At 35.9% G+C, this 13,098-nt stretch overlaps 1 protein-coding gene across 1 annotated transcript; it reads right to left on the bottom strand.

The window, feature by feature from the left end:
- Positions 1-3,735: 3,735 nt before the first annotated feature.
- LOC113045294 (uncharacterized) lies at positions 3,736-11,818 on the bottom strand. Its single transcript, XM_026205570.1, has 3 exons — positions 11,774-11,818; positions 11,189-11,286; positions 3,736-8,150 (listed from the first exon to the last, which is right to left on the bottom strand). Exons 2-3 carry the CDS (start codon positions 11,280-11,282, stop codon positions 4,342-4,344), a joined length of 3,903 nt encoding a protein of 1,300 aa, XP_026061355.1. The 5' UTR covers positions 11,283-11,286; positions 11,774-11,818; the 3' UTR covers positions 3,736-4,341.
- Between the last annotated feature and the right edge of the window lie 1,280 nt (positions 11,819-13,098).

Here is a 13,098-nt window from a genome sequence, read left to right as displayed (position 1 = left end):
TTTTATTTTACCCAGTTAGTACTGTAGGCAACTATTTAAACAAGTGCAGACACACATTTAAGATTATTAATAAACATTTTTTTTTTTGCAACGTGTGAGACCCCGAACCCGAGACTCCAAATATTAATGTAAGTTGTGATTTATTTGTATTTGGTGAGCTCAGACCCTGTAGATATTTTTTTTCCTTTTCTTCTTCTTTTTGGGTGTTAAATCCTACTGATGGGTTACAATTACTTTAGTATAACAAAGAAATTCCCAACCAACAGAATCGAAAGCCTTCTCAGACATTATTTTTCCTTTTATTGATATACGCAATAATATATGGAATTAAATTTGGTTCAATAAACATGAACGTAACTTTATAAAACTTAATGTAACTTTTCAGAAACCATGAAAAATATGCCATTACAAAAGAAGAAAAACACAATGAAAATGAAAAAAATGAACTCAAATTTAACAGGCTCTTCAAGTATGCTTCATTCTTTGTTAATGTTTTTCAAAGATTTGTTTTCACTAATTTTCAGACTTTTGAACACGTGTGTGTGTGTCTGTGTGTGTGTGTACTAAACCCATGACCTTGGCATTGATATAGTGCTTTACTTTAGTTAGAACTAGAAACTGCTTGTGTTTGCATCTCTGCTAGCAGCTTGGTTTTTAAATGCAGTATGTTTTTCACTACACGCTGTAAAATCTGAACAGTCCCCCGGTCATTTCTCACTCACCTCTGAATCTGTTCTTTCCAAACATGTGTTAGCTAAAATTCACAGAGTCATACAAACACACAGACTGCAAGCCTTATGTTTGCACTGCTAAATATTACATGCGTGTTCTTTGTGTGTCTGGACGGTTCAGTTCTTGGCTCCTCGATGTTGCCTGTCTCTGTCTCAGTGTAATTTCATCTCTGTGTATGTCACAGCCTGCACCTCATTCTTTCTCTCACTCTTCAGTGCCATTTAACATTATGTAGCATAGCATATGTATATATATAATTTTTAATTACAATTTTAATTCTTATTTCCTGTAGGTATTATTGTAAACACTTTTGTAAACCTTTGTGAACACTGCAAACATTTTGTCTCATAAATTATTATATATTTTCAGAATGTATAGTAAATGTTTCCAATCCACTGCTCATCTTCCACTATACAAAAAAATAAAATAAAAATGGTTGTATCAGTCTGCAAGTTCATTATAGGAAGATGCAAAATCTGAATTCTCCACCAAATCTGTGAGATGACATTCTGCAAATCTCCACAGCATATCTGCACGAGGTTGCCTTATCTTTTTAAAATATTGCCACTTAAGAAGATGTTCTCCAGCAGACTGTATATCATCCTCCTCCTGCTGGATTCAAAATGCTCTGAGATTCCCAGTGCAATTTAGCAGATAGTGAGAGAAAGATTGAAATATGTGACAGAAGATGGATTTGGATGGTAAATGGACAGATAACGTTACCATCCAAGGATCAAAGCCTTTTGACAGAAAATGTCATACACCATGATAAATACAGCCCCTTTACATTAGTCTTGTATGTACATAATAGGATTCTGGATGCGATTTCTTGTTTAGGTCATCTTTTACTTCAAATAAATAATTCTAGATAAATTAGATTTTTTAAATGCATTCATGCATACACATAAAAACTCTAAAAAGAGCAGATGAGATGATATGAAGAGTCTAATAGTGAAAAACATTAAAACACTGCACAAGGCATCTCTCTGGTGGTTTTGGTTTAAACTAGAAATACATTTTGACTCGACGAACACCTCAGGAAACAGCTACTATAACAGGAAGACAGACAACATGTGACCTCACCAAACCAAAATAAATAATCCCTCAAACTCCCAAACAAATATACACATCAGAATAGACCATTTAGTCTCTCTCTCCATTGGGTTTTTCAATTCAATGAGTTTTACATCCGTTTGTTTTTCATTTTATTTTGGATTCCATCTCTGAGAAATCCTGTGGAATTGTTCCTCTCCTTTCAAAAAGTCTCGAGTCGTCGCCGTCCGGTCACATACATTCCTACTCAAACTGTGAGTTCATGATGTCCTCATTGTTGTAAAGATGAATAATCATTTGACAGAATTTGACCTACATGTCCATTAGCTTTATTATATCCTTACATCCATAAGCCAGATGGGAATGAGCTTCATGAGACATTTCCTGCCTGGTTTCCCTGTTGGCACGGTAATGAGTCAGTTTATATTGGATGTTTCCTGTGTTTGGTGGTCTTGTTTATTAAGATGAAGTGATTGAGCGCCTGTCTGCATGTAGTGCAGCACTTCAGCTGGAGATTAAACTAATCAAGCACCATCAGAGCCTTATATGTACCATCAGAGTATGCACTAGGAGAACATTTAATGAGAAAGTCTCTTCAGCAGGCTTTTAACCAGAGAGCTGATGAAAAATGCAGTCCTACTTCCTTATCATATGTAGTGTACTTGAGCAAGACACTTTGTTCCAGTTTGCTTCAAATGTAAGTAGTTTTGCATTCATGTAAAAAAGTTATCATGTTCTAATGGCAAGTAACCAAACTTTTACTGTTCATCTCAACTGATATAATAGTTTAAAGACTACTATTAAACATGATCCTGGGTTTACGAGTTCTTGTGATGCATTTTGAAGCAAAGTTTAGGTTTGTTCCTAATAATTCAGTTTAGGTAGGTGCATAGGACTGTTCACTTCCATTTGGAATTCGCCCATAGTTTTAAAAATCGTTCAATTAAAAAAATAATAATAATAGCAGAGTCTAGACTGTAACTGTAATATTAATGGCAAAGAGGAATGATATTGTTGGAAATATTTTTTTATATAAAAAAGAGAAATATAAAAAATGATGTTTTAAATTGTGTATTGAATGAGCTTCAAGATAAATTGCATATGGAATCTGTACCATCTCACGCTTTGTTTAAAAATAAAACATTTTAAAGTTTACTTTTACAGAACTGTGTAAATGTTTAAAACGCTGGATATGATTTGTGTTGTTTTTTTTAGACACTGGTGTTTTGTGTTTGTTTATTGTGTGGTGTTATGTACTTCTTTTAAAATGGTATTTTCTGATGGACATCTTGATGATAGTGTAGTTCAATGGGACCTTCCTGGTTAAATATAATAAAAATAAATAAATAAAAAAATGTACTTACTGTACTTCTCTTCTTTTCTTCAAGGACTCATAATGCAGTTTGTCCCATTATGTGAACAGAGACTGGTTTGCATTTCTAACTCTCTGATGATAGTTTGTCGCCATCTAACATTGCTCTTGAGGAAATACATTGTATTGCAGGGGGAAAAAATGTCTGATTGAAACCCTGATGGTAAAGACAGCATTAAAGCTAGTTTAAGAAAAAGATTATTTATATAGTATAGTATTTTATACAGTATACAGTGTTGTTTTAAAAAACAATATTATCTGTTTGTAAATACTATAACACTCATTTTGTGAGCTTGTAAACACTATTATTTATTTGTTAATTTGTCTGACTTTAAAAAAAAATCTGTGCTACCTGTCTTGACAAAGCATAAAGTCTGTCATACACTTTTACATAAATACTTAAATTACAAAAGAAAAAAAACACATATAATTTTATGTTTATTTATATTTTGCAGATCTCAGAAGGTACTGTACAACAGGATTGACCCAGGTTCCCAGGTACATTTTATTGCATATATATTCTCATAATAATCTGATTAGAATATTTACATCAATTTCAGAACATTTTATGTGTAATGCATATAGTGTGTCCACTTTTGCTTGCATTTATTTGTTCACATAACATCATTGAATTACATCATTTTCAAGCCAACAAATCAAGTAATCTTAAAATGTTTTAAAATGGTTATCTAACAGGGTTTCATGTGTTCATCTCCATAGATTTCTTTTCAGTTCACTGAATTATAACATAGTATGAGCTAGCTAATTATCTAGCTAATAAACTGTTAGTGAGCAATAGTGTGTTTAAAGGGAAGGTCCCAAACTTGAAGTAAAATCATGAAATCATGCATTGTTTTTAATAGAAAATTATAGTATTTTACAGTATTTGAATGTTTGCATGATTTCAGAAGACTAAACATTTAAAGAGAACTATTACAAAGCATTTAAGCCAAAAAAGCATGCATCATTAAAGAGACAAAAAACAGCTTAAAATTACTCTTAAATTCCGTTTTATTGATGTTCTCTTTTATTGATAAAGTTTGATCCACATGCAAATAAAGCATTCGTGTTTGTTGAGCAACACCATGTTAAGCAAAAAAAAAAAAAAAAAAAAAAAAAAAAAATCCTAATTCTCTTATAATAATCAGCTTTGATTTTGTTTAGGACATCTCCTGGTCATCGAGTCAGGCACTTGCATCCTTTTGATCGTATGTTTCCTGATTGCTCTCTGTCTGTAAGGCACTAACAGCTTTCTTGATTTTCAGAATTTTCTGGGAAACAGTCTTCATTCGCTTCTCTCTCTCCACCATGATCTTGCGTTCCCTTTCAATCAAACGTTCTCCTTTAGCAATCTTTTCCAGGATAAGGGTTTCTTGTTTCATCTTCTCGAGTCCAACAATGCGGTCCTCAAAGCCAGGACTTTTCTCCTCTTTCTCGGTTTTAATCAGGATTTCAAGATATTCGGCTGTGGAGAGAGATTTTGCTTTCAGCGCAATTTCATCTAGTCTTCTTAAGCAATCAGAGGACAGTTTAATCAGCTTCATTAGTTTGTCCTCAATTCCATGGAGTTCGTTTTCAAGTGCATCAAGCATTTGCTTCGAGTCCATGAACCTTCCTTTAGCAGCCATGAAGTTGTCTTTTAGCTCTTTAATGGTTTTTTTCTCTATTTTTGTTTCATATGTCCACATGAAATTTTCCCTTGAATGAGCAGAGTAATGGCAGTTTTCAGGGCAGATAATGCAGTGGTCATTCTCCATCACAGCACAATCTTTCACAGCATCTTCTGCAGGGAGGAAGCAGTTGGAGTGACATGTGAAGAAGCAAGTGTTGCAGTTCATGGTAAAACAGTTCACAGGGGTTCTGTTTGCTTTCATCACCTCTACCTCTTGTTCAAAATTCTCATTTTGTGCCATGTTGTCACTCTCACTTTCCAAACATTGCTTGAATTTTTTGATTTCACTCATTTTAGAAAGACCAGCAGTTATTTGAGGGGTCAGACTTGCCATGGCTTTCTCAAGACGCTCTCGTTCCTCCAAGACCTTTATAGTCATTGTCAGATCTTTACTTTCAATGTCCCCAAGTGTCTTGAAAAAAGCTTTCATCTGTTTAAACGTTTTTACCCAGACAAGCTCTGTCAGTTTATCTCCTCCATCACCATCATCATCATCATCATCATTATCATCTGAATCGTTGTGAGGGGTTGTAGGCTTTTCTGTTTTTTTTTCAGCATACACAGCTGAATTGTTGAACTTGAAATGGGTGGGTTGTCCCTTTTTATTCTTTTGACAGGGTAGATCTGCTGCTTTGATGGCTTCTAGAGCTGGGATGTCTTTACCATCTGCAAATGTCACTAAAACTAAGATGTTATCTGCGATGTCTTTGCCAAAAATGGACAAGACTGAGTCAAAGATGTACCTCTGGTTGGCACTAAGGCGGGCGAGAGAGGCCTGGACAACGAAGCAGACGACGTCAATATGATTGATTCCCAAAGGGCTACAGAGAAAGCTTTTGATTTGTTCTGTAATCAGTTTATCGTGCGCGATTCCTCTTGTATCACCAAATCCTGGTGTGTCTACAATTGTGAGGGAGTAAGGAATTTGAAACCCAGGCTGATTGTACAGCTCAAAAGATGAGACGATAGATGTCTGACTCTCGGCCTGTGTGCGATTGGTCACTTCATTGATTAATTTAAAGCGATATGGATCCTGCCATTTTACACCTAGTATGTAATTGACCATCACATTGATGAGAGAGGTTTTTCCTGCACCTGTTGATCCCAAAAGAAGAATTACTTTGTTTTTCACATCCTCCACTTTTCTTCCGAAAACATACTGATTAAAACTTACTTTCTCTGCCATTTTTTGGTGTAGGTTCAGTGAATGGATTGTTGGATTGGCCTTTTTTATTCGTTGAGACTGATTCAAGAACAATGCACTCCCATCCTTATTTGTTTCTTTAACTTTAAAACTGGCTGAAAACACAGTTTCAGGACTGGGGAGACTCACTCCATCATTACCACAGTTTGCAAAAACTCTGACTGTGTAAGCCGTGTCTTGTTTCAGTCCCTGAAGAGTGCACTCCCTGTTTGTAGATTTGACAGACTTCCAAGGTTTTTCATGTTCCTGATCCTTTGCGCATTCTCTGAACTCCAACACGTATCCGGTGACCAGAACATCCTCACCCACAGATGTAGGAACATCCCAGACTACAGTTGCCGTCTCAGATTCTACTTGTTTCACTGTAGGTGCTCCAGGAGGAGCACATGGACGAGTCCTGAAGAAGGATGTTGTGTCACTTGTCAGACTTACTCCTGGACGGCACACAGCCTTGCAGGTAAAGCAATACTCTTTCTGTGGTTTTAACTGCTTGACGGTGACCTGATCTGAAACCCCATCAGTATACATCTCTGTCCATTCAGAGCTCTGTGCAGACTGATATGAAATACAGTACGAGTCCACACAGCTTACACCGCGGTCAGGAGGTTTGATTTGCAGATGTATGCAGTCATGCTCAGCACTCAAGAATACCGGCATTGGTGGTTTTGAGGGAAGCTCATACTGTGAACTGATGAGTCTCCCTCTTTCATAAACATGAATTGAAGAGGCAGTGCTGAGTTCATCCGGGATTGATGCAATGCAAAATTCAATGTTGGTTCTTCCTTTATTGGCTTCCTTGAAATCTAGGAAGGCCTGTATGGTTTCCCTGGTCAATGTAGTTGCATCTCCTGAAGAAAACCATTTTTCTGTCTTCTTTGAGGAGTTTTGATCATAACTTATTTGCTCTCCATTGTTACTAGATTGTGCCTTCAGGTAATTCTCCATGTCTGAAAGGTAAAGTTCCTTTTCATTTAAGGAGGTGAGTGCAAAAGCTATCACATTGTTATTGGATGCCTTCAAGACAACTTTGTCCAATTCGTTGCTGGATGAAAGAGCAGGAACATCTTTCATGATGTCAAGGTACGATCTAACAACGTTCATCTCTCGCTCTCGCTCATTTAGATACTTGGTTACCAGAGCACCCTGAAATGGGGATCTTTCTTTGTCATTCAGGGTATCAGCAAGCTCCTGTTCTTCTTTACCTCCACCCCTTATGGCTGGAAGAACCCTGCAGAGATGTTTCTGAAAAACTATTTTATAATCTGAACAGAGGTCTTTACATTTTTTGATCTTAGCTGCGATTTCAGGGAATTGAATGGCAATACTGTCCCTCATCAGATCTTGACACTGAATGTCACAGTTGTGCATTTCATCCATGATTCGTTGGACTCGTCGTATTAGGCTAACACTGATCTCCCTGACTAACTGAGCGGCTGCTGAGTCTAGTTTTTTCAGAGGGTAAAGCCACACGGTCATGGGCACAGCATTCTCTCCATTTTCTCCCAACAGTTTTGGTAGCTCCGAGTACACCTTGATGGCATCAGTATAAGAGACTGGATTGTTTTCCAGAGCAAAATCTCCATGAAAAGTGCAGCTGAACTTGTCAATTTTCTCTTGTTCCATTTCAGTCATTTTCAAAGATGCCTTGCCCTCTACTGATATGAAAGGTATCTTTTTGATTGATGCTTGGAGTTCACCTTGTATCTTTTGATGGTTTTCATTGGACGAAACTTCGCGATCAAAAATAAAGAATGCTTGAGCTCCATACAGTAGAGCCGTAACAACATGTGTGGCTGAGCCCTCCTGAAATATATTGCAGTGCTTTACGTTCCCTGCCCCAAGATGCTCCATAGTTAACTGCTCAAAGCGTGAGGTTGTATGATAATGTAACGTGACTCGAGACTGATGTTTAGATGATTTCTTGTCATTTAGATATTCTCCTGATCCTTTGACACTAACTAATCCACCCAAAAAGCTGACTTCAAGAGATGCAGTGACATTAAGAGCACTGATTTTGTCTTCACTTGAATCTGTGGCAATAATTTTAAAGTCAGTGTTTGGCTGTGGCCGTACATTAATATTCTTCTGCAGCATCTCAGCATCCCAAAGGGTTATTCCTTGAATAAATGAATAAATATATAATTATACAAAATAAACACTTGTTTAATCTTCAAAGATGCAGTTTGTTAATAAAGATAACATCTATTTAAAAATTTGCTGAAATTTGCTGGAATTTGCTGCTGGCTCTGATGTCTCTAAACTTAAGTGGTTAAAAAGTACATATAATTTGTTTTGGTCTTTGGTCTCATTGCTCTATTATTTATTCCAGAACAAATGGTTTTGGCTGATGGTAAAATATAATCACGTTATATTTTATGTAACTTCAATGCTGTAAATCAGTGCCTGCCTTTGTACTTTTAACTGTATTTCCTAGCAACTTTTATGATGGCTGTTGTAGTTGTTTATTAGATACAATTATTCAATAAATATTTTTTTATATAAATAATACTAGTATTTAATAATAGTATTTAGTATTGGGGAACAGCATGTGTTTGTGATGGTGATTTTAGTTAAATTATTTTCCGCCATTAGATGAAAGGATAGTTTAACAAAGATATAGCTCTCCTCAGTGGATATTCAAACCAGCTTTGGTTCTGCTGTTAAACTGTCAATTGTTTTATGAAACATTGTCCTTTTTCTTAGCATGAGAATCCAACTCTTTAAGTGTAAATAACTCTGAATGCATGAAACTGCATTGTGATCTTAATCCCATGCAAGTCACCCATGTCTGTAATTTGTAATGTTAAAAAATTATTTTTCACTGAACACAGAGGTCCTGTGATAATATTAGACCTGTGCGAATCGACATTTCTGTGTTTTGGCCAGCATTTGGCAAGTTATATATAATTTATAGAGGTTTTTGTTTCCTGTGCGGCTTTTTATCTTTCGCATGATTGGGGCTGCATTGGAGTGTTTTGATAGTATTTTGGTTGCTCTCATATTGCTACGCCATACAATTTTCAGAAAGAGAAAGCTGAAAAGATTTTGAGGTTGATGTGTTACAAATAAATCAAGCATAAAGCTTCACTGTAATGCTCCTGAAAGTGACATGACATACAGCCAAGTATGGTGACCCATACTCGGAATCCGTGTTCTGCTTTTAACCCATCCTAAGTGCACACACAAAGAGCAGTGAACACACCCACACAGTGAACACACACCCAGAGCAGTGGGCAGCCATTTATGCTGCGGCGCCTGGGGAGCAGTTGGGGGTTCGGTGCCTTGCTCAAGGGCACCTAAGTCATGGTATTGAAGGTGTATATTCGCATCACAATCAAATAAATCTCACTCCCTGATATTTTGTGATCCAACACATCTAAGTTTTTATATGTACTGTATGTTGCTCTGTTGAGCGGCAAGAAATTATTTAGGCCATCACTGTGAGAAATTCTAAAGTGCTGCAAGCTGAGTGATACAAATGGTGAAGTGGCTCCCGTGGTAATATTGGGTGAATATCTCATACTTGGAAAGACCTCTCAGTCAATCAGATTCAAGGTACAGGTAGAACTGGGTCACTTGTCATATTAGGTGGCCTTAACTACTATGTTCTTACTTCAAGAAATAATTACAATGTACTTATTGTGTTCATATTGTATTGCAAAACACTTTTGCTTCAGGTGAGGTGGGATACCGGTTAGGTTAGGGACTGCTTTAGTGGTATGGATGGATCGGTTTAAGGGTGGGTTAATGTGTCAGGAATGGGACAGCAGTGTAATTATAAATGTATTACAGAAATTCATTACACATGCAGGTATTTTTTGAAATATAAGTACAATGTAAAAACATGTATGCACAGAATAAGTGCATTGTATCAAATTATTAATTTAAATGTATTTACATAGTAATTAAGGCCACCTAATAAAAACTAAAGTGAAGCAAAGTGAAGAGAGCAGTTGCTAGCAAGAGGTAAGTTCAAACTAGACTAATATTTGGGATATGGTACAGTCATACCACTTATTTCATGGCATTTCACCACATAATGGGGAAGTCGTGGCCTAATGGTTAGTGAGTCGGACTCGCAATCGAAAGGTTGTGAGTTCAAGTCTCAGGCCGGCAGGAATTGTAGGTGGGGGGAGTGCATGTACAGTTCTCTCTCCACCTTCAATACCACGACTTAGGTGCCCTTGAGCAAGGCACTGAACCCCCAACTGCTCCGGATGTGTGTTCACAGTGTGTGTGTCTGTTCACTGCTGTGTGTGTGCACTTTGGATGGGTTAAAAGCAGAGCACGAATTCTGAGTATGGGTCACCATACTTGGCTGGATGTCACGTCACTTTCACTAAATAATTGCGATACACAAAAAAACTCTTTAAGATTTTATCAGTTTTTTTGTTATCTTGTAATCAATTACAGTGTACAAAACTATCATCGCAAAATGGCAGCGGCTGCGTTTGTATGATACGAAAGAGCGAGTCCGTGATAACATAATGATGAAATAATCCCTAGCAAGCATATAGCAGCCCCTTCAGTTACGGTACATTCACACAGGGCATCAGCATCAATAGTTGATTGAGGGTGAGTCTGAAGCTGGGTGCTGATGCAATTATTTAATTTAATTTAAAAGTTTCTTTTTTTTTTCATTTTGTTACTAACTCCCCAACCCTAGATGGGTGGTTATGTAACAATAGTGACAACAACTAATCACATTAATTTTATGGTGTTTATGGTGCATCTGATTGGCTAACACTTATGTTGGTGCTTGAACTTCTTCTTCAAGCAATGTCAGTGGCATCCACAATTCAGTTAAGTAAAGCATCACTCATTCAGAGTAAATTAAAAAGATCCTGAAGTGTCCTGGACATTTATCACAGTGCACACAGTAATATTTCAAGTAATAATAATAACATATAGTCATAATATTAACAAAATAAAATTTATATATAAAAAATGCAAAGCTATCATAAATGGTCCTTGAAATATGATTCTTTTGCATTAGAAACTAACAGTTTTATAATCACAAACTATTAATCTATTTCACTATAAACCTAAACTTTGACTTTTGTGTAGTTTTTGTTTATTTTGTCATGACAGAAAAATCAGTAACATTGGTAAACATATAATTTAAGCTAATTGAAATACTGGAAATGTTTTTTACCTGGAATGAGGCAATCTCTCCGGCAGTCATAAAGCATTCCTAATTGAAAAGGGCGGCCAAGACAAGCCAGTTCAATGGTCTCCGAGTCCGACATCTTTCTAAAAGTTGACAAAATAAGCCTTAATAATATTTAAAGATTACGCCAAGTGTAAGATAATAAAAGTGGTAGCACTTTATTTTACAGTCCTGTTCCTCATGTATATACTATGTACTTATTATAGTAATCACAATAACTATGTAATAACTAGGTACTAACCCTGAACCTACCCCTACCCCATGTAGTTACCTTGTGTTACCAGAACTTTCTTAGATAAATACACTGTAAGTACACTATAAGTACATTTTAGTACAGGTACTGTAAAATAAAGTGCAACCATAAAAGCTATTAATAAAATGAATTTAAATATAATTGTTGAGGGCATGGTGAAAAGGCACTTTCCACCTGTATAAACAACTGCAAAAATAACAATAAATCAATAAAAGTATGCAGTCTATAGAGAAATTATTGAGCTTGCTAAGGGAGACCAAATTGCACTTATGCCCCAGTTTAGCATTTCAGAGATAACATCATTTAATAGTACATACCTTTTTGTATGTACCTTCTTGTCCTTTTCAGTCTAAGTTTCAGACCTTGATCATTGTGAACTGAGTGCTGGGGGTTTTATAGAGTTAAGGCCACACCTTAAAACAGTCTGATTGGGCAAGTGAGAAGTCTCTTAATAAAAAAAATACAATTACGTAGACGTGACTGTGATGTGTGTACTCTGACGGGAAACCAATAATAATTATATATATATATATATGTGTGTGTGTGTGTGTGTGTGTGTGTGTGTGTGTGTGTGTAAACTAAGGTTTATAGGTATTTAAATGTACAAAGATCTTTATGTATAAACTGAAACAAAATGTTTTGTATTTCAGTCACAGCTATATAATGAAACAGAAAAACTAACAAAAAGTTTAAATAGAGCAGTATCAGATCTGGTCAAAATGTAGCTTTAATTTTTGTTAATTGTATTTGTTTGCTTAAATAAATAAAAATCAGTAGTGTAAACATTTTTTCAACTGTTTATTGCAAGATTATTAGTTACAGCCATTGAACTTATATAAACCATTTCTGTACTTCATTTTGTTTATCAGTATGCGTAGAGCACTTTACAGTATGCTTAGAGCGCTGATTACATTTTTTTTTTTTAATGATATGTCTTGAAGGACTGGTGATGTTGTGAGGGATATCGGTGTGTTTTTGAGCATTGTATCCATACACTTTTGTGTAAATCTTTTTCTTAAGTCCCTGTATGTTTGCTGATTGCTGGTATCCTGTTTCACTACTTCTGGATTTTTGTATTATAAAAAATCTTTCATAAAGCTACATTTTTGAGTCCACGTGTGACACTGTCACATCCAAGTTTTGCTTCCTTTTTCCTGAAACACCACAACAGTATTCATTAAAACTTGTTACCAACATCAATTACTCTTATGGTTAACAAGATAAGACTATGGATAACATTTTTTATAAAAAAATGAATCTATAAGAAAAAAAAAAAGAAAAAAATTGGAAACATTTAAAGAAAACATTTTAGATCAGACAAACATTAAGAAACATTTTGAATGTTTTTCACTCTTGGAAATATTGTACAATTGTAATTGTGTAAAAAGTAATTTTTTTGTTACATCTGCTATAGTTGTATTTTATGAATACTGTTGCGTCCAAAGACGTATTTTATTTGTAATCATTTAATGTGCTTTGTGGTCTGTTTTTGTTTCTCCTCATGTCTACTGCCACCATGCTCATGCTGGTGATTGGGATCACCTGTCGTTGATTTGCTGCCCATTAACCTCAGCTCCATTGATTGGCTGCAGTCGGGAGAACGTCAGCATATAAAGCCAGCACCATCTCACAACAACGGGAG

Source organism: Carassius auratus, chromosome 27 (assembly GCF_003368295.1).
Source record: "Carassius auratus strain Wakin chromosome 27, ASM336829v1, whole genome shotgun sequence".
NCBI lineage: Eukaryota > Metazoa > Chordata > Actinopteri > Cypriniformes > Cyprinidae > Carassius > Carassius auratus.
The sequence above is the reverse complement of the archived record's forward strand: the minus strand, read 5'-3'. Positions and strand labels throughout refer to the sequence as shown.

What these genes read in the sequence shown, in the direction of transcription:
- LOC113045294 (XM_026205570.1), bottom strand. Translation starts at nt 11,282, where the DNA reads ATGTCGGACTCGGAGACCATTGAACTGGCTTGTCTTGGCCGCCCTTTT. An exon ending in GAGAGATTGCCTCATTCCAG is followed by an intron (nt 8,151 to 11,188) that starts GTAAAAAACATT and finishes CATTTATTCAAG; the next exon opens with GAATAACCCTTTGGGATGCT.